The following is a 21,343-nucleotide window of genomic DNA, read 5'->3' as shown; positions in this document are numbered from 1 at the left end:
CTGTCAACATGACTATAAGTGGGCCAAGGCTTACTGTTTGGTTTGGAATTGTCACGGCATTTTAAAATTAACATCTTAATTTTTTTTTTAACATCTTAATTTTTACAATCTACCTTGGCAAGTGTGTTCGACTAAAATATGTGGAGTTATTATGGAAATACCATACACTAAGGGGAATTGAACAGAAATCAAAAATTAGATGATGTTATAAATCACACTTGGACACACATATTACCGAATATGGGGAATGAGACGCTCACCACATAATTACTCGGAAGTGAAAGTAAAAGGAAATAACAAATAATGTAGGAAACAACATAGAAAAGGTAGATCAGTCATTCCTGAGAAATAATAAAGAACACGTCTAATTCAATTAAACCCTATTAACGATGTGGAATATCTAGTTCTCTTGCCAGATAAATGATTCTGCTTTTGCTTGAATAAAATATAAGTATTTTGAGTTTGGATGTTAGGGGTAAAGGAGAAGAAAGTGGACCAAAATTTTACATAGATGATATTTTTCTAATGGAAATACAACAGACACGCAAGGGGGGAAAATGTGTAAGGCTGGTGTTTACAATGTGGGCAGTGTTGCTTTCTAGACTTGGCTGGAAGCAGCCAGTGTCAGAGCTGGGGTGGCACCGTACCCTAGTGAGCCCACCCCTCCCAGGAAAGCACGTGTTCCCCTAGCTGGTAAAACTGAACCCGGCCTACAGTTCTGAGGCTTTACAGGCAGAGTTTTTTTAAAGAAAAGAAAAAAGATAAATTCTGAAACTTCAAAGGATCGGTGATGCCTTAAAAATTTATTTAAGCATTTTTCTCCAACTTGATATTTTGAAGATTTTCAAATATAAAAACAAGTTACAAAAACCATATTGAGAAGAACCGTATGTTCTATATCCTAATTATTAACAATTTGTTGGTTTACGTATTTCTTTATAAATATATAGAGAATTATTTGCTTTTTTGCTGAACCACTTGAGAATTAGTTGAGAACCGTAGGTTCTTACACATGTATTTCCTGAGAAAAAAGACCTAACATCATCATTCTGTAATTATCCCACTTGAGAAATTTAACATTGATCCGATACCATGACACATAGTTTATGTTCAAATTTCTCCAGTTGTCCCAATAATGTATTCTAGAGTTTGTTTTCTCTGCTCCAGGATCCAGTAAAAAATTGCACGTTGTGTTTAGTTGTCATGGCCTCTTGGTCTCCTTTAATTTAGGTCAGTTCCCTGGCTTTTTTGTGTCACTGAAATTTATGAAGGACAAGGGAAGTCGCTTAGCAAAATATCACTCACTTCGGATTTGTCTGTTTCTTCATGTTTATGTTTAGGTCAGGCATTTTTAGTAAAAATACTGCATGGGTGATATCCCATCAGAGGACAAGCAGCCCTTTAAAAAATCATTCCTTGTGATTAAAAATAACTTAAAATGTAGCTTTTTATTAGGAATTATTCTGGACATACAAAGAAGTATAAAAGATACAATCACAAACACCTGGACATCTGCCACTTAGCCTTGTCCAATCTTTTGACATTTTGCCATGTTTGCTTCACATCTTTTTTTCTTTTTAAGATTGTATTTATTTTAGAGAGAGCAGGTGCACTGGTGAGTGGGGAGAGGGGCAGAGGTAGAGCATCTCAAGCAGACTCCCCCACTCTGAGAGCAGAGCCTGTGGTGGGACTCGATCTCACCACCCTGACATCATGACCTGAGCCGAAACCAAGAGTCTGATGCTTAACTGACTGAGTCCCCCCTCCAGGGACCCTTCTTTTTTTTAAACTCATAAACTAGTTTTTAAATTGAGGTTTGATTTACATATGGTAAAATTTATTCTTTTTCATGTAGAATTCTGTGACATTTTGAAAGATGCGTACAGTCCTGTAACCACCACCACAGTCCAAGCAGAGAGCAGTTCCATCACCCCTCCGTGACCTCGTGTTCCTTCATGGCCCTTTCTTTGCCCCACTCTACGTCCTGTGCAACCATTGGTCTTTACCCTATTAGTTTTGCCTTTTCCAGGATGTTGTAAAAAAGGAAACGTGCAGGTGGAATCATGGAGTAGGAGGTAGCCTTGGGAGACGCCTGGGTGGCTCAATGGTTGAGCATCTGCCTTTGGCTTGGGGTGTGATCCTGGAGTCCTGGGATCGAGTCCCACATCGGGCTCCCTGCAGGGAGCCTGCTTCCTCCTCTACCTATGTTTCTATCTCTCTTTCTGTTTCTCTCGTGAATAAATAAATTAAAAAAAAAAAAAAGAGAGAGGTAGCCTTGGAATCTGGCTACTCTGAGCATTTACGTTTAAGACCTGCCTGAACAGTTGCATGAATCATAATGTCCTCCTTTTTACCCCTGGGTACTTGTCCACTGTGTGAATGTGCAGCAATTTGTAAAGTCACCAGCCACAGGCCTTGTGAGTTGAGTTTATGTTTGAGATTATAAATAAAGCTCCTACAACTTGTTCATACAGGTTTTTGTGTGAACATAAGGTCAGCCTCAAGGATAAACAGTAGCTTCTGTGTTAGCTGTCTAATAAGTTCATGAGAAAATTGTGTACAGGAACTGTACCATTATGCGTTCCCATCCACGGTGTGGGAGAGCTCCAGCTGCAGGGCGCCTGGCTGGCTCAGTCCCTGCATTCTTGATCTTGAGGTTGTGAGTTTGAGCCCCATGCTGGGTGTAGAAATTACTTAAAATCTTACAAAAAAAATGGGGTAACTGGGTGACGGGTAACTGGGTGACGGGCACTGAGGAGGGCACTTGGTGGGGTGTAGAGTATAACTGGGTGTTATACTCTACTTTGGCAAATTGAACTTCAATAAAAAAAAAAAATGAAAAAAAATCTTAAAAAAAAAAAAAGCTCTAGTGGCTCTGCATTCTCACCAGCACATGAGATGGTCAGTTTTATAGATTTCAGCCATTCTGGTGATGTTTAGTTTACTGTATGGTGGTCTCTCGCTGTGGTTTGAATGGCATTTTCTTTCTTTTTTTAAAAAAAATATTTTATTTACTTATTAATGAGACACACAGAGAGAGAGAGAGGCAGAGACACAGGCAGAGGGAGAAGCAGGCCCACACAGGGAGCCTGATGTGGGACTCGATCCCAGGACTCCAGGATCACACCCTGGGCTGAAGGCGGCGCTAAACTGCTGAGCCATCCAGGCCACCCTGAATGTGCATTTTCTAATGGGAAATGATATGTTGATCATTTTTCTAGGTGTTTGTGTGGGACCCAGGAAATTTAACAAAAATCCCCTACCCCTGGGCAAGCAGAGCAGGACTGATTCCATTTTGTGCTACCCCGGCCACCTCCCCTATGACCCCCACATGACCTGCTTATTGCTTAAGGCGCTGCCCCACCCTAGGCGAGCCGCTGGGCACACCCTAATCGGAAATCGGCTCATAACAATGTAACCCTGCTTTGTGCCCCCCAAAACTGCGGGCCGATTCTGACCAAAGTAATAGGCCAGCTCAAGTGGATACTATAGGGTAAGGTGTAATTCAGTTGGCCACCTGCGTGTGGACCGACATGACTGTGCAGCTTTCTGCGTATCCATGGGCCACTGGCCCCGATAAAGCTGCTACGCCTCTTAGTCTCGGGGTCCAAGTCCCTGCTCCGCTGTGTCGGGTGCCCTTGGACCCAAGCCCGAGCTTGTAAATAAACCCTCGTGTATTTGCATCAGTGTTGGCTCCTCGGTGGTTTCTCGGATTCGCAATCTTGGGCACAACACTTGTTTGCCATTCTTCCATCTTTTCAGGTCAAGTGTCCATTTGCATCTGTCTGGTTCTCTAACTGGGTCATTTTCTTGTTGAGTATTTAGAGTTTATGTACTGTGGGTGAAGCTCTTTGTTGGATGTGATCGCAAATATTTTCTTCCAGTTTGTGACTTTTCTTTCTCTTGACAATGTGCTTTCCGTTGAGCAGAAGTTTTGAATTCGGAGTAAGTCCAATTTATCAATTTTTGCTTCTACAAATTATACTTTTGGTGTTATAGCTAAAGTCTTAACCCACAGTCTCAAAGATTTCCCCCATATATTCTTATAGAAATTTTATGGTTTTGTGTTTTACATTTAGATATAGGATCCATCTGAGTTATTTTTTTTTTTAAGATTTTATTTATTTGAGAGACAGAGCATGAGCAGAGGGGAGCGGCACAAGGAGAAGGAGAAGCAGACTCCTGGCTGAGCAGGAAGCCTGACACGGGGCTCCATCCCAGTACCCAGGATCATGACCTGAACCAAAGGCAGACACTTAATTGACTGAGCCACCCTGGAGCCCCCATTTGAGTTAATTTTTGTAGCTGGTGCGAAGAATGGATCAAAGCTCATTTTTGTGCATATGGATAACTAATTGTTCCAGTACCATTTGTTAAAAAAACTACCCTTTCTCCACCGAATTGCTTTTGTGCCTTTATTGAGAATCAGTTGACGATGTATGTGTGGGTCTGTTTCTGTGCTGTTGAATTATGTGTCTGTGCTTTCTCCAGTATCACACTGTTCAGTCTTCCAACTGTGTTGTTCTTTTTCAGAATTATTTGAGCCATTCTAGTTCCTTGCCTTTCCAAAGAGAATTTCACAGTGAGTTCATTGATTTCTTAATTCCTGCTGGAATTGAGTTGCATTTGTAGATCATTGTGGGGAAAATTAACATCTCAACAATCCATGAACACAGTATATTGGCATAAAGGTCTTCCTTGATCTATTTGATCAGTCTGTGTACCTGTGAACACACACAAATCTTGCATATGTTTTGTTGGATTCAGTCCTGAGTAAGCCTGTTTTTTTAGTGCTGTTGAAAATGGTACTATTTTTTAAATTTAAATTTCCAATTTTCTTTTCTTTTCTTTTCTTTTCTTTTATTTATTTATGATAGTCACAGAGAGAGAGCGAGAGAGAGAGAGAGAGAGAGAGAGGGGCAGAGACACAGGCAGAGGGAGAAGCAGGCTCCATGCACCGGGAGCCCGACGTGGGATTCGATCCCGGGTCTCCAGGATCACGCCCTGGGCCAGAGGCAGGCGCCAAACCGCTGCGCCACCCAGGGATCCCTAAATTTCCAATTTTCATTGCTAAATATAGATGTGCAGTTGAATATATGACTTTGTACCCGGGAACCTTGTTAGAGCCGCTTACTAGTTCTAATATATTTTTTATAGATTCCTTAGGGTTTTCCATTGAGATAACTGTGGATAGAGACACTTTTCTTTCTTCATTTCTAGTCTTGCTGACCTTTTCCTTATCTTGTGATACCCACTAGGGCCTCCAGTACGATGTTGAATAGGAGTAGTGAGCACGCCACTAGTAAAATTTTGTTTTGTATGTTTTACTTTTGTAGTTCTGGAATTTTCGAAAGTTTTTTTTTTTTTTAAATTCTCCTCTTAAGTAATGAACTCACTCACTATAACTGTCTTATTCTTAAATTGTTCCAGTGTATTTCTAACAGTTGCTCTGAAGTCCTTGCCTGTTCATGTCAACTTCTGGGCAGCCTGGGGTTCCCTTGTACTGGCTGCTTTGGTCGTTGGCCACATATCCCATTTTCATTTCTTTATGTGTCTAGTAACTGCCACTCTGGATGTTGCAGGTATGGTCAAGAGTGTTGACTTGTACTTAAGTCACTCGTTCTGACCACCCTCCAGGAGGCCCGGTTCATACTCTTCAAGCCCCCCTTGGCTTTTGCCCTTGGGGGTAGAGCACATTTTCTTTGCCCAGCAGCGTGGTCTTGAATTCTCAGGCTTGGCATGTCGGGTTTCTGCGGAGAGCCCTCGATGCTGGCTGAGCCTCCTTAACTTGGCAGGACTCCTGCTGCACACTCTTTCCCTGTGATGGTGCCAGAGACCAACAAAGGCAGACACCAGTGAAAGGCTTAGCTGCAGGCAGTAGGGGCGGGACCTGGGGCAGGACAGAGGTGGCTGAGCATTTTGGGGGGAGACCGAGGAAGAGGAAAGGAGGGGCTCTACTAGCCAAGGAAGGAGGCCTGTGCCCCTGCCTCCCTGGTGGTTACAGGTCCCAGCCAAGGCTGGCAGGTCCTTGAGACTTACTCCTGGGTACTGGGAGATGCACACCTGACTCAAAGGGACGGGGAGGATTGGCACCTGTAAGCCCTTGTGAGGAGGTGCTCACAGGAAGGGAGGCTGAGGGTCGGTCAGGAGCTGGCCAGGACGGGCAGCTCCCGGCAGCTGTGAGCCTCCCCACGCAGGCATCTTAGAGGGGCCAGGGTACAGAGGGGTGGGGACGGGACGTGCTGGGAGAGAGGTGGCACTTCTCATGGGCAGCACTAACACTCTGTAGTGTTTCTGTCCACCTCCTGGTGATTACTTTGCCCCAGGCTGCTGGGGCCTCCCCTGTGCCATGCAGGCTTGCCAGGGACTTGGCTCTCCCCATTGCGGCTCTTTCAGAACTTCTCCCCTAAACTTAAAGCTGCTTTTGTAGCCCCCAGACTCCCTTCTCTGGTTCCTCAAGTCACACACACTGTGGCTTTCTGGTGGAGTTACAGCCCTTCCTCCTCTACCGGGAGGAGTATCCTCCTGGCAAAGCGTCCAGTCCCTGCGGTTCTCTTTAGTGCCTTCATAGTTGTTTTGTATTTTTTCCTCTGTTTATCATAGTTACTTGCAGGTGGGTGAGTCCATGCAGAGGAAAGGGACTCTGTGACCTGGAATCAGCATGGCCCACTATTCCTTTTTTTCCAGCTATTTATTATTAAAAAAATACTCCAATATTTAGAAAAATAGAATACTAAAGTGAACACCTGTATTCCTGCCACCAGGTACCTAGGATCCCAAGTCTTGGGATGTCATTGCTTTTAGGCCCTTTCAATAGGCAGACTTAGGAAATAAATACACTTGAAAAGTCACGAATTCCTATTGATGCTTTCAAGTCAAATTTAACTTTTTATTTTACATCTGTATCTTCTAACAATGAAAATCTTGGTTTCTAATGACACTGATCTACGAGGTGCATTCAAAGAAGTCTTTCATCCTCATCCCTTCTATTCCTGGCTTCCTGTTGGCAATGACTTGTGTTTGTTTTGGTTTATCTGCCGTCATTTTTTTTAATATGAGCAGAATATATGTGTATTCATATTTCCTTCTCTTTCTTACAAAAGACATAGCATATTGCAAAAAAGGAACCTTGCTTTTGTATTTTGTTATGAATATTTAATTAATTTGCAAAAGAGCACAAACGGGCAGTGGGAGGCAGAGGGAGAGAAGCAGGTTCCCTGATGAGCAGGACTCGATCCCAGGACCCCAGGATCATGACCTGAGCTGAAGGCAGATGCTTAACCCCCTGAGCCACCTAGGCACCCTGTTATGGATATTTAAAAAATACAAAAGATGGAGGGCATTGAGGTCTGCTTTTTAAGTCACAGCACATAATTAAAATTTACTGACATGTTGTTGGTTATGTATTTTTTTTTATTTTTTTACAAGTTTTAGAATTTTATCTTTGCATCTTTTACCTTTTATCCAGCTTAATTGAAATGTAATTGGCATAAAACTTACGAGTTTAAGGTGTACAGTGTGATGATTTGGTCTATATCAGAGGTATTTTATCTTTTACCTTTGGTCCATTTAGGACAGAGGTACTCATCTAGAATTTGTTAAATCACTTAAGTTAGTAACAGTTATCCATGCCTCTATGGTTTATTATTTTATGGTTCTGCTTTTAAACCATGCATTGTTTTGTCTTTTAAAAATTTTACAGATTGAAGATCCAGGATGCTTCTGGGTTATTATAAAAGGATGTAGTCCCTTTTTAGATCATGAAGTCGATTATCAAAAACTGAATAGTGCCATGAATGACTTCTATAATAGCATGTGCCAAGATATAGAAATAAAACCATTAATGTTGGAAGAAGGGCAGGTATGTATCTGAATGTACTTTAAGCACTGTGTCTTTCACCACTACTTAAAATGCACACTCTTTTGGCAATAAAAGCTTGTATAGTATTTTAATTATCTATAATCATTGCCTTGTGCGAGGTTCAGGCTGGTTTTGGGAAGCAGAGGTTATACAAGATTCATGTGGGGCAGCAGGAGATGGAGTGTCCTCCAAGTTCAAGCATCCGGGCTGGGAACCAGAGGGTTATTCTAGAGCTATCACAGGTGTGGGGGCCTCAGCCAAGAGGGCTTGAGGGTTTTCAGGCTAGGGCCAGTACCTCCCTTGTGCTGCCTGAGACTTTGGCCAACTCATGCTTGTTTATTTTCCTTCTCGCATCATCACCCTTTCTTACTTTCTTGCAACCTTTGCTCCCGGGCCCATTGTCTGATTCTCTCTGCCCATAGTCACTTTTCAGAAGAGTTTGAGTTTTTCTACTGGAAAGAGGTTTATAATTTTTAAGTTATGAGAAAAATGAGAAATTACTTGAATCCGGTCCCCCTTTTAAGAAAATCATCATTAATAACATTTCTTATTCTTTTCCATACCATTAACTTGTTGGCCAAAGTCATGAGCAGCAAAAAGGAGGCTTCGCTGGTGCAGTACGGTTCATACTGGAAAGGTAGAAGCATTGCTTGAGTGTTTCCCTTACTGACATAGAGGTTCGTGCCCAGCTGTCTACACGGGTGTCCAGGGGTCTGTGTTGTTTTTCTCTCTTCCTCTTCATTTTTAAATAAATATTTTGTTTATTCATGAGAGAGAGACAGAGAGAGGCAGAGACACAGGCAGAGGGAGAAGCAGGCTCCCTGTGGGGAGCTTGATGCAAGACTCGATCCCAGGACCCCAGGATCACGCCCTGAGGCAAAGGCAGATGCTCAACCGCTGAGCCACCCAGGCGTCCCTCTTCCTCTTCATTTTTAAAGTAATGCTTGAACTCATGGCTTTTAATATATCCATGCACTGTAATCGTTGTTCTTGATACTTAAATGACCCCACGTTGGGTTGGTGGAAGCCCCATAAGCCCCCAGTTCAAGGCTGGCTGGCTGCGTGAACTATTTATTACCTGTTTGCACCATTCCTACAGTTTGCTTTGACTTAAGCATTAAACAGAGACACCCTCCCTCCTTTGGCACGATTTCTCTCGAGTGCTGGACTTTGCGATTCTGTGCGGCCCCCAGGAGCCCACCTGTTGCGAAACGGCAGCTGCACGTGTCCAGCTTCGGTCCTGGAGCGCAGCCGGCTCACCTCCTCCTGCCGGACGCAGCTCTCTCCCCGGGGGCTCCTCACGAGCCTGCGGGCAGCGTCTGGCTTGCCTGCCGGGGTCGCAGTCGAGTCCTCTGTGGCCTGGCCGTCCACCGGGACATCAGGACCCAGGCGGCTGTCCCTCCTGCAGGGCAGTGTCCCTGGAGCGGGGCCGCGGGCGGGTGCTCATTTCTTGAGTCGCGGAGCGGCAGTTGCTGGAGACTGGGTGCAGGGCCTGGGACGCAGCGGGCAGCCACGTCGTCCCCGAGCTGGGGCTCAGCTGCGACAGCAAACAGCAGACCCACCGGCTGCAGTAACAGCCCTGCTGTGGGACTCGGGGGTCCGAGCCTGGGGCACAGGTTCGCAGGGGTCTGGCAACCTGCTTGGCGATTGTTTCTTTTTTTCTTTTCTTTTTAAGATTTTATTTATTTATTCATCAGAGACACACAGAGAGAGGCAGAGACACAGGCAGAGGGAGAAGCAGGCTCTATGCAGGGAGCCCGACGCGGGACTCGATCCCGGGTCTCCAGGATCAGGGCCTGAGCCGAAGGCAGAGGCTCAACGGCCCAGCCACCCAGGCGTCCCATTGTTTCTAAGCTGTGTTTTCTGCTTGAAGAGGGCAAAGCAACACGTTTTCCTTCTTTTACTTTCAAAAACTTGTTCTTAGTTAAGGAGTCAGACCGACCATAGTGGGGGAGCCACCGGTGGGCCTCGGGGGCCCCGTGCCCCATTCGCCGCCCAGCAGTGGGCAGCATGGGCAGCCCGGCCTCCTGCCACGCCTTCCTCTTCCCGGAGGCACAGTGTGGGCTGAGATGGTTTGGGGGTGCCTCTTGGTGCTCCCTGCACCCCGAGGTCTTACCGCTGAGGGTTCTTCGTTGTAGGTCTGCGTGGTGTATTGTCAGGAGCTGAAGTGCTGGTGCAGGGCCGTTATCAAGTCGATCGTGTCTTCGGCAGACCATTACCTGGCGGAGTGTTTCCTCGTGGATTTTGCCAAGTACATCCCGGTGAAATCTAAAAAGTACGTACGGGCTGCTTTTGCCGTAGGCCCTTTACGGAGACGACAGTCAGTATTAAAGGAGAGTGTCCGTTTACACAGTGAGAGGATAGAGGTCGTGGAACTGGAATGTTTTTAGTTTTCCATGGGGAAGGCTTGCAGATTGCGGCTCTCCGTGCAGCCGGTGTGGGAGCAGGTGCTCACAGGGAGGACTCGGCCCTCCAGCTGGGCCCTCCCTCCACCTTCCTACCTGGAAGGGCCAGGTGCTCACCCCACCGGGGCTCCCCTCTCAGTGCATTCCTGGGATGCAGTGGGTCCTGCCGGAGGCTCAGCTGCGGGGAAGACGCCACTGGAGGCGGAAAGTCGTCTCATCCCCCCAGGAGGGGTGTGTGTGGGTGCAGCCTCGGGTAGCGGGGAGTGGAGCACCCTTGGGGCACTCCTGAGGGCATGACCCGCAGCTCCAGAAGGTGGGGGACGGTTCAGGAGGAGCCCTCCTCGGCTCCAGGACCACCCTTTAACAGTTGATCACAAAACACTGGCCACGAGTCAGCCTTTGTGTTTGTGGTCAATTTTTTCCTACTTTCCCATCCTAGCGTAAGAGGTTATCAATTTAATAGTTAACGTGAGGCCCCTCCTTCCAAAAGAGCGATACCAGACAGACCTGAGTTGCATTAAGAGTAAAGAATTTCATGGCAGAAAGGCTTCTCAGACGTCGGGAATTTGCAGATATTTAAGAAAAAAAAGGTAGAGGCCTATTCTAGCTTGTGATTCTGCGCTTTTATAACCGTAATTGTTAAAAAAGTAAAGGTTGTGTTTGTTTGGAAAGATTTTTAGTATTTGGAGTTTGAGGCAAGAGAAGCCTGTGATTAACTAGTGTGCAGGGAGGCCTCGAGGGGCAGGTAGGACGGCCACCGTTTTCTGAACGGGGAGACGAGGCCGTGAGGCTGCCCGTACGGGGCATCCAGGACTGCTTCTGTCAAAACGATGTGTCCAAGTGGTCCGCGGGCTGAAGAAAGGAAATAAAGGTGCCGAGCAACGTATCTATCAAATCTCAGCCCCTTTTTTGTGCAGAATTGGTGAATACTAATTATAAAAACATATGCTCAAAAAACACAGCCAACAGCCGCTCATTTACAAAAACTGTGATTCAGGTTGTGTATTAAGATCGAAAGTTTATATTCCCCAAATGAATGAGAACATACAATGTTTGTCCTTCTCCGATTGACTCATTTCACTCAGCATCATACCCTCCAGTTCCATCCACGTTGAAGCAAATGGTGGGTATTTGTTATTCCTAATGGCTGAGGAATATTCCATTGTACACATAGACCACATCTTCTCTATCCATCATCTGTCGATGGACACCGAGGCTCCTTCCAGTTTGGCTACTGTGGCCATTGCTGCTAGAAACATCGGGGTGCAGGTGTCCCGGCGTTTCACTGCATCTGTATCTTTGGGGTAAATCCCCAGCAGTGCAATTGCTGGGTCGTAGGGCAGGTCTATTTTTAACTCTTTGAGGAACCTCCACACAGTTTTCCAGGGTGGCTGCACCAGTTCCCATTCCCACCAACAGTGCAGGAGGGTTCCCTTTTCTCCGCATCCTCTCCAACATTCGTGGTTTCCTGCCTTGTGAATTTTCCCCATTCTCACTGGTGTGAGGTGGGATCTCATTGTGGTTTTGATTCGTATTTCCCTGATGGCCAGTGATGTGGAGCATCTTCTCATGTGTGTGTTGGCCACGTCTATGTCTTCCTCTGTGAGATTTCTCTTCATGTCTTTTGCCCATTTCAGGATTGGATTGTTTCTTTGCTGTTGAGTTTAATAAGTTCTTTACAGATCTTGGAAACTAGTCCTTTATCTGACACGTCATTTGCAAAGATCTTCTCCCATTCTGTGGGTTGTCTTTGAGTTTTGTTGACTGTATCCTTTGCTGTGCAAAAGCTTCTTGATAAAGTCCCAATAGTTCATTTTTGCTTTTGTTTCTTTTGCCTTCATGGATGTATCTTGCAAGAAGTTACTGTGGCCGAGTTCAAAAAGGGTGTTGCCTGTGTTCTCCTCTAGGATTTTGATGGAATCTTGTCTCACATTTAGATCTTTCATCCATTTTGAGTTTATCTTTGTGTCTGGTGCAAGAGAGTGGTCTAGTTTCATTCTTCTGCATGTGGATGTCCCTTGTTCCCAGCACCATTTGTTGAAGAGACTTTCTTCCAGTGGATAGTCTTTCCTGCTTTATCGCATATTAGTTGACCATAAAGTTCAGGATCCACTTCTGGATTCTCTATTCTGTTCCATGGATCTATGTGTCTGTTTTTATGCCAGGACCACACTGTCTTGATGACCACAGCTTTGTAGTACAACCTGAAATCTGGCATTGTGATGCCCCCAGATATGGTTTTCTTTTTTAAAATTCCCCTGGCTATTCGGGGTCTTTTCTGATTCCACACAAATCTTAAAATAATTTGTTCTAATTCTCTGAAGAAAGTCCATGGTATTTTGATAGGGATTGCATTAAACGTGTAAATTGCCCTGGGTAACATTGACATTATGTGTTCTCATTCATTTGGGAAATATAAATAACAGTGAAAGGGAATATAAGGGGAGGGAGAAGAAATGGGTGGGAAATATCAGAAAGGGAGACAGAACATAAAGACTCCTAACTCTGGGAAACGAACTAGGGGTGGTGGAAGGGGAGGAGGGCCGGGGGTGGGGGTGAATGGGCAATGGGCACTGAGGGGGGCACTTGACGGGATGAGCACTGGGTGTTATTCTGTATGTTGACAAATTGAACACCAATAAAAAATAAATTTATTATTAAAAAGATCGAAAGTTTAAAATCTGAAGTAGAAGTGACTTGACAGGATTGCTCATTATTTCCTAGTGTTTCTTCGTCTGAGGAGCCTTGTTAGACATGACTTTCCTAATACTCCCTGCCCCCACAGCATGGAGCTTTAGCACCAAGGAGGCACTGGATACTTGTGTATGTTCTGTCTATTAAGAAGAGTAAGATTTTATTCCCTCCCCGCTCCGAGGATCAGCTCCCCACACACGCACGCACCTGGGCAAACGTCTCCAGCACCTGCTGCTGCTGGCAGCTATACGAGGAACAGAAAGAATTGGTTTGGGCCTGTTTTAGGTGGATCACATGCGTGTACTTGAAAGAGATGTGTTCTGCGTGAGTTTTCTTTAATATAATAGAACTGTTTCTGTTTTGCTGTTAAGCATCCGGGTTGCAGTAGAAACTTTCATGCAGCTTCCCTACCGAGCGAAAAAATTCAGGCTGTACTGCACGAAGCCTGTTACGTTACACATTGACTTCTGTGAAGATAGCGCCGAGATTGTGTAAGTGCCCCTGGTAACACGTGCTGAATCAGAGGAAACATCTGAAATTGAGTGTGTGCTGTTTATGTGGAACCTGCTCCCCTTGAGAAGCGCTAGGCCGTTCCAGAGGCCCCTTGTTCTTCAGCAGACCTCTGGGCAGGTGTGTGTCTATGGCACCTGGCCACGTGGAGCTCCCCGGGCAGCCCCCCCCCCCCAAGGCTGCACTTGAGGGGGTTTGGAGCAGGCTGCAACTTCTTTTAATTTACAAAGAGTAATAAAATAACTGTAAGGTGAAACCCTGGGACTAGGATCATGGAGCATTAAAAAAAACCAAAAACAATCCATTGCCTTTTTCCCCAGCCCTTACCCCATCCCGTCCCCGACCCCCTCCCACCAGGCCTCTTGGGACCTGTTCAGGCTCTGAGCTTACAGACCTTGTTCAGTGCTTTATTTGTGTTAATTTGTGTGGAGCCTTTCATGAAAATTAGAACCTACTGCCTTATTTGCACGTTTAACCCAAGAATGTGCGGAAGCTCTTTGCTAGTACGTGTGCTGCTTTCTCCTCTTGGACTTCCTGGGGTGAACATAACTGGCCACTGGCTGTGTTTAACCATTCCTCTCTTGAGAGCCAGCTGGACTATCTCCAGGCCACCCTGTGCTGCACATCCCCGCAAGAATATGGATAAATCCAAATAAAGCATATGGGGGTGCACATACCAGCCCACACCTCCCCCCCATCGTTGCCCTGTTTTCCTAGTCTGGGCCACACTGCCAGGGATTGTGCAGGACTAACCAGGGGCCCTGCACTGGGCAGCACGGTGGCAGGGGTAGGGCTGCGATCTCCACTGTCGTGACCTGAGTGCTACCTGAGGCCCTGGGGCAGCTCTACCTTTCCACTGCTACCCCCACCAGGGACCATGGCATTATGGGAAGAAAAACCAGGGCACAGCACAGTACCCGCTTAGCTTGTATGCCCTGGTGATGTTGCATCTTGTTCCCTGGACTTGGAAGCCACCTTTCCAGTGGATGCTCTCACGGGATGTGTGAAGACCCTCCATTCCCACTCCCCGCACCCGCAGCACCTGTAGTTCCCGTGAGATTGCAAGTGCATCCCCCCAGGGCTGGCCTCAGAAGCTGTACTAGTAGGTGCTGAACCCCTTTGTCCCTGCTGACGCCAGTGTGCCCCGCCAGGCTCCCTGCGCCAGCCCAGGCCACCTCTGTCCTCAGAGACTCGAGGCCAGCGGGTCCCCTGCGAGCAGCACCCCTGCCTCCCACCTGTCCCCCAGCGCAGCCGTCTCCCTTCCTGCCAGGGCTGACTCTGGTGCCCGTCTGCCCCCGTCCAGCTCCCCCTCTGTGTGACCACCTTCGCCAGCCTTGGGCACACCCTCAGTGTTTGCAGCGCATCTAGGATGTCTGTCTCAATGCGTGAATTACGGTTTTTATAGATTTTGTCACATGGTCCTCCAGAAGGACTAGCAGCGTATCCTCATGTCACCAGGGTACAGAGAAGGTTGCTTTTCCCACGCAACGCTGACTATCATCAGGCTTTTTAAAGTTTTGCTTGTTTGTTGTATGAAAATGGTATCATTTTCCTTTGTATTTTTCTAACTTGTGAAGTTGAGTGTCTCTTCTGTGGTTATTCACGTGTGTAAGAGATAGACACAGACTGAAGGACTGGTTTACCTGTTAATGGCCTAGATTGATTTTTCTCTTGGCCCATTTTCTTATTAGGAATCTACTACAGGTTTTTTTTTTTTTTTAACTTACTAGGTAATTTTTGGTATGTGTAGTAAGGTTTTAAAATTACTGTCTTAATTTTTTTTTTTTTTACTTCTTTTAGGAACACTGTGATTTTCTTGGAGTAATGTGCTCAATATCTTTTTTAGTAGAAATAGAGTAATACCTTCGCCTCAGCGTGGGGTTGGGTGCTTTGTTACTTCTTTTGATCCTTAAGCAGGATGATGAGGGCATCTTTGGAAAATCAAACCAGCCGAGAAACATCAACGTATCACTCTACCCTTACTTAGTTGTTTTTGTTCCATGCCTCAAAATACTGGTTCCTCCTCATCTTCCGCTGTCTATGGCTCTTAGGATTTCCTTTCCACAGCACAGGGAAGGGCAAGATCATCAGAGGAAAGTGGGAGACAGAGGAGAGGTGTGGGAACACCATGAGAGCCTGGCTGGTGGCTTTCCCCCGGCCACTCTAGCGCGGTGGTCCAACTGGCACACACAGAGCCCTCGCTCTGTGCCAGCCTGTGTGGCGGGACACCGCATGCGCAGCATCCCTGCCCCGGGAGCTCGTGTTCTGGCTGCGGACACAGGTGGGTCCCTGGTCCCTGGGGGGCAGGCGTGGCCCGTTCTCAGAGAGTGTGTGCACTGGGTTACAGGCGGCAGTGCGGAGAGGAGCCCGTGGCAGCGTGCAGCTGAGGTCCTCACCGCCAGAGCAGAGCCAGGCATCACACATTCAACACGTAATCTCAGAAACATCCAGCATGTGGCTTAACAAAGTGACGTTGGTGTCTTAGCCTCAGAGTGTTATTTGGTAAGCTTGCATCTGTTTACTGTTCCAGACCAGCCAAGAAGTGGGACAGTGCAGCTGTGCAGTACTTCCAGAACATCCTAAAAGGTAGGGCAGGTGCAATCACCACCGCGACCTGCTTTGAACTGGCGCCCCAGCTGGTGTGCTTCCCATTGACAAGGGGGTTCGAGATGGCCACGTGCAGCTGTGTGCCCCTCCTCACAGGGGCACATCTGTTACCTGGGACTCCTCCTGCCCCATGTCACAGCAACTCTGCACCCCTGAAAGTTTGGGGGTGGAGGTGGACATAAGCAATTGAGAGTTGAAATTAGAAGGGGCTGTTTGAGTGAGGGACCCTTCGTCTACATGGAAGCTGCGCACTGCAAGATAGATGTCCGTGCATTTCCCTGAACCGGCTGTTGATGGAAAGCTAGACTTTTTTCCTGGGTACTGATCGTGTAATGATCCCTATTGCCGATTTAAAGTGTGTGGTCTGTCTCAGAGCAGCTGTACAGTGTGTTCTCTCTGTAAAGTACAGCCTCCTGGGCCAAACCCCTGGCAGGCAGGTGCCAAGTCGCTGTGTTCCAAGAAGTGAGTATGAAATGCCTGGGGTGCTGGCCCTTTTCCACTGCCCCCTGTCTGGGCAGAGGAACAGCCAGATGCTGGACCCAGTGGAAATGGGAGGCCGGGAGGGTCTCTGGCTTTGGAGTCGGGGCCCTTGCGAGCCCACTGGGAGACACAGGTGTGGAAGAACCAGAGCGCCGGGGATTGCATCCTGCCCGCGGCTTCCCTGCAGCCTCCTCTGGGCCGGGTCCCTCACCTGTAAGTGACAGGGACAGGTGTGCCATGAAACATGTTTGCGAAGGACTTAGCGTGGTGCCTGAGGGTCCCCGGGCCTGGGGCTGCGGTTTGGGTTCTTGGGTCTGAGTGGCTGAGGGCTCTGACTTGAAGGGTGCGCGCAGGGTGGAACGGACTCAGGTATCAGACTGGCAAGGAGACTTGGGAAGAGGGCCAAGAACCACCAACTCCTCGCCACGAGAGCCTTTGCCTCCACTCGCTCACCCAGCAGGGGGAAACCATTAGATACAGTGATGCTGGGCGATCCTAAGTGGTTGGTGAAGATTAACAGGTGGAATAGGATTGTTCCAATATCAGCTGATGTATTTATTGTTTTTCATTTATGCTATTTAGCAACCACCCAGGTGGAAGCCAAATTATGTGCTGTGGAACAAGACACTTTTGAGGTCTACCTTTATGCAACCATAGAAAATGAAAAAGTGAGTGAAAGAATCGTGTTTTAAAAATGTTTTATCCTTACTTAAATTTTCTGTGTTAACGAGACAGAGTAAACACCAAGGAAAAAAGAGTGTCATTCACACAGCGTGGAAAAAATTTTTTTCTTTTGGAGAAGGGGCAGAGGGGGAGAGAGAGAATCTCAGGCAGGCTTCACGTGGAGTGCAGAACCCAGCAGTGCAGAACTTCTCACAACCCTGAGATCGTGACCTGAGCCAAGAGGAGAGTCAGACGCTCAGCCCACTGAGCCACCCTGGCGCCCCAGCGCGGAAGTGCTCTTAATCTTTTAAGGTCTGGCGTAGATCAGAAGTCAGCCAGAACTGTGTTTTCTTTTTTTGATTGTTCTTCAAAATCAGCTCAGTGTTTTATTTAGGCAACATTTTAGTTAACAGACAAATTATTCTTACAGTGATGAATATAAAATGTCATTTTCTTGTAACAGGAGGTAATTTTTATAAAGAGACGTTATTTGATGTGGTTTGAGTTCACTGCTTCTTTTTCTCCCCGTGATTGTCTCACTGTGTGTAGTACATGCTCATCGTAGAGAGCGGAGGTAACACGAGTAGGAAGGGAGTGGGCGTCCCAGGTGAACTCCCTGCCCCCGGTGTCAGCTGTTACCATTAGGGAGGCTGCCCCTTATGGAGGGTGGCTCAAGGTGCAAAAGGTGTGCACCGAGTGTGGATGTGGATGGAGGTGCAGATGCACGGCTACTCAGGCCCACGGAAGGCATCTTCCCCACGGATTTATGTTAAAACTTACTTTTGAAATAGTTTCACACTTATCGGAGAAGTGCAGAAATAGGACAGAGGCTTTTATGTGTGCTTGACCTGGGTTCTCCTTACGTTAACCATGCAGACTAACGCACAGCAATTAAAACCGGAAAATTAATGCTGATAAAGTGCTATTTTAATAAATCCACAGACCTAATTTGAATTTTTTCCGTGTTCCCACTGATTTCCTTTTTGTGCTCAAGGACCCAATCCAGGATCCCACACTGTCTCCTTAGTATCCTCCAGCCTCTCCTCATCTTTTAAGACCTTGACGCTTATTTTGTAGTTATATGACGGTTATCGTGTTGTTGCTCAGGTTGGATTTGTGTGATGGGATTAGATTGAGGTTGTACATTTTCGATGTCTCCAGGCATCCTGGGGGGGTTGGTTTCTGGTGTTGAAATAGCTCATCACTGGTCAGGCTGACCTTCAATCACCTGGTTACGGTGATGTTTGCTGGTGATGGTGGTGTCCGTGGGTGTGTCCTATAGAGTTACTGCTTTTTCCTTTTCAAATTAAGTATCTTATGGAGAGATGGTCTGAGTCTGCAAATTACCCTCAGTGATTCTTGCCTGCAAAGCTTCTTTCTTTTTTATTTTTTTGAGCAAAGAAGCAGTAACTTATTTTTTCATTTTTTAAAAATTTAAATTTGATTAACATTTGTGTATTAAGAGTTTCAGAGGTAGAACTCAGTGATTCATCGCTCACATACAACATCACGTGCCCTCCTTAATGCCCATCACCCAGTTACCCCATCTCCCCAACTCCCTTCCCCTCCAGCAACCCTCAGTTTATTTCCTATGATTAAGGGTCTCTTACGAGTTGTCTCCCTCTCTGATTTCATCTTACTTTATTTTTCCTTCCCTTCCCCTATGTTCATCTGTTTTGTTTCTTAAATTCCACATGAGTGAGATTATTTGATAATTGTCTTTCTCTGGTTGACTTACTTCACTTAGCATAATACCCTCCAGTTCCATCCACGTCATTGCAAATGGCAAGATTTCATTCTTTGATGGTTGACTAATATTCTGTTGTGTGCAGAAGATAGACATCTTCTTTATTTGTTGATGGGCATCTGGGCTCTTTCCACAGTTTGGCTATTATGGACATTGCTGCTATCAACATTGGGGTGCAGGTGCCCCATCTGATCACTACATTTGTATCCTCGGGGTAGTTACCTAGTAGTGCAATTACTGGGTCATAGGGTAGCTCTGTTTTCAATTTTTTGATGAACCTCATTGTTTTCCAGAGTGGCTGCACCAGCTTGCATTACCACCAGCAGTGTACGGGGGTTCTCCTTTCTCCACGTCCTCTCCAACATTGTCATTTCCTAACCCTGCAAAGCTTATCTGTAAGGCATTCTACCTTTTTAAAAAAAAAATATTTTATTTATTTATTCATGAGACACACACAGAGAGAGAATGAGAGAGAGATAGAGAAGCAGAGGGAGAAGCAGGCTCCATGCAGGGAGCCCTATGTGGGATTTGATCCTGGGACTCCAGGATCATGTCCTGGGCCCAAGGCAGGTGCTAAACCGCTGAGCCACCCAGAGATCCCCCCCCCCTTTTTTTTTTAAGATTTATTTATTTTGAGAGGAGAAAGAGAGAGAGAGCAAGTGTGTGCATTGGAGGCAGAGGGAGAGGGAGAGACGATCTTAAGCAGACTTTCCGCTGAGCCAGGAGCCTGATGCAGGGTTCAACATCACGACCTGAGAGCATGACCTGAACTGAAACCGAGTCAGACACTCAACAGACTACACCACCCAGGAGCCCCAGGCCTTCTACATTTTAATTGGAATTCTATAAAAAAAGAACTGGCCCTTCTTCCTCATTTATGAATTGATTCAGTAGTATCTTAGTGTGGACTCTCGGCTGTTTGTTTTACTCTAGGTTGATATAATCCATTACCATCATTATTTTCTTGCTCAAATTGTCTCAGATTTGGCCATTAGCAGCTGCTTCAAAGTGGCTTACGTGTCCTTTCAGTGTGCCCCATCATTGTTGAAAACTTCCTACTTTTGGTACCACGAGATGCTCTAGGCTAATTTTGTCATTTTCCAGCTCAGCCACTTCTCAAAGAAGAGTGGTTATTCAGATAGCAGGACCAGGGCACAAGAAGTGCTCCTTGCTACTGGGGTGTCTGTGATTGTAGGCCCGCTCTGCAGTTAGGAAGCACGTGTGTGTGCACCAGTCTACACGCACGCAGATTGATGCCTGGGTCCATCCATATGTGTCTTCAGAGCTCTGGTACTGGGGCGCCTGAGTTCAGGGCTCGGGGTCGTGAGATCGAGCCGCACGTTGGGCTCCGTGCTGGGCTTGTAGCCTGCCTAAGATTCTCTCTCTCCTCCCTTTCTGTCCCTCCCCCACTCACACGTGTGCACGCTCATTCTCTCTCTCTCAAAAAAAAAAAAAAAAAGCGCTCCGGCACCTCTCACTCCAGTCCAGCCTGACAGCATTCCTGTGGCCTCCCCCTTCTTTATCTTGACACCTGTTTCTAACAGCGAGAAACCTGCCCTTGGGAGCTACAGTTACACCTAATTTGATTAATTCTAATATTCACATAAAGTAATCCTGGAATTGCTCACCCATGTTCCTGTGAAAAAGACGTTTGTCTAAAAACAAACAGCCTGCAGCAGCCCAAACACTGTATTCGGGAGTTACTTCCAACAGTTTTCTTGCTTCATCTTGATGATGCTACTGGTTTGCAAATAAGGCTCCTTTGTTATTCCTTGTGGTGCATTTTGGGTTCCCCGCGTCCTTGTCAGTTTCCCCTGTGGCTTTTCATTGCTTATTTTCCAGTTTGGTAAGAATAACACAACGTTGGCTTTTGGACTAGTCTAGTGAAACATCGTTAAACTTCTCTACTGACCTGTTTCTCTTCTTGCTATTCCAAGTAGGTCTCTTTCCCTTTGTGGCCGTGTGCAGACGAGGACTTGTTCTTACTTCACAGGGAGTGACTGCAGAGGGTCCGCTTTTTAGCAGAGAGGACTTACAGCAGATGCGTGAGGTCAAAAATTTGCCAGAAAAAGAAAAACGGGGCCCACCATCCTCTTCCAGCTCCCCGAAGAAGCACAAGGATACCCGAGGGTGGTCTGTTTTTGGCCTGGCTTCTTTCCCGCAAGAAAATTATTTCAGGATATATCCACATTGTTTCTTTTACTGTCAAATGCTCTTCCATTGTCCAGTATATTTTAGTGTATTTATCTGTTCACTTCTTTTGGAAGTTAGGGCTGTTAGAGAAAAAACTGCTCTGAATATTCATGTTCGGTGCTTCCTGTGAACTGTGCATTCATTTCTCTTGGGTAGATACCTAGGAGTCAAATTTCTAGATGG

At 46.4% G+C, this 21,343-nt stretch overlaps 1 protein-coding gene across 6 annotated transcripts in view; it reads left to right on the top strand.

The window, feature by feature from the left end:
• Positions 1-21,343, top strand: part of TDRD12 (tudor domain containing 12) — a 70,569-nt gene that overhangs the window by 2,441 nt on the left and 46,785 nt on the right. For 5 of the 6 annotated variants that reach the window (XM_072782625.1, XM_072782619.1, XM_072782629.1 and 2 more), the window contains exons 2-6: positions 7,703-7,861; positions 10,000-10,136; positions 13,332-13,451; positions 16,001-16,056; positions 17,140-17,225. In XM_072782625.1, coding sequence (XP_072638726.1) covers positions 7,793-7,861; positions 10,000-10,136; positions 13,332-13,451; positions 16,001-16,056; positions 17,140-17,225 — 468 coding nt within the window. In that variant the 5' untranslated portion in view covers positions 7,703-7,792. The other variant, XM_072782628.1, reaches the window with a different exon arrangement.

This window comes from Canis lupus, chromosome 1 (assembly GCF_048164855.1).
Source record: "Canis lupus baileyi chromosome 1, mCanLup2.hap1, whole genome shotgun sequence".
In the NCBI taxonomy this organism is placed as follows: domain Eukaryota; kingdom Metazoa; phylum Chordata; class Mammalia; order Carnivora; family Canidae; genus Canis; species Canis lupus.
This window is presented reverse-complemented; position numbering and strand designations above follow the sequence as displayed.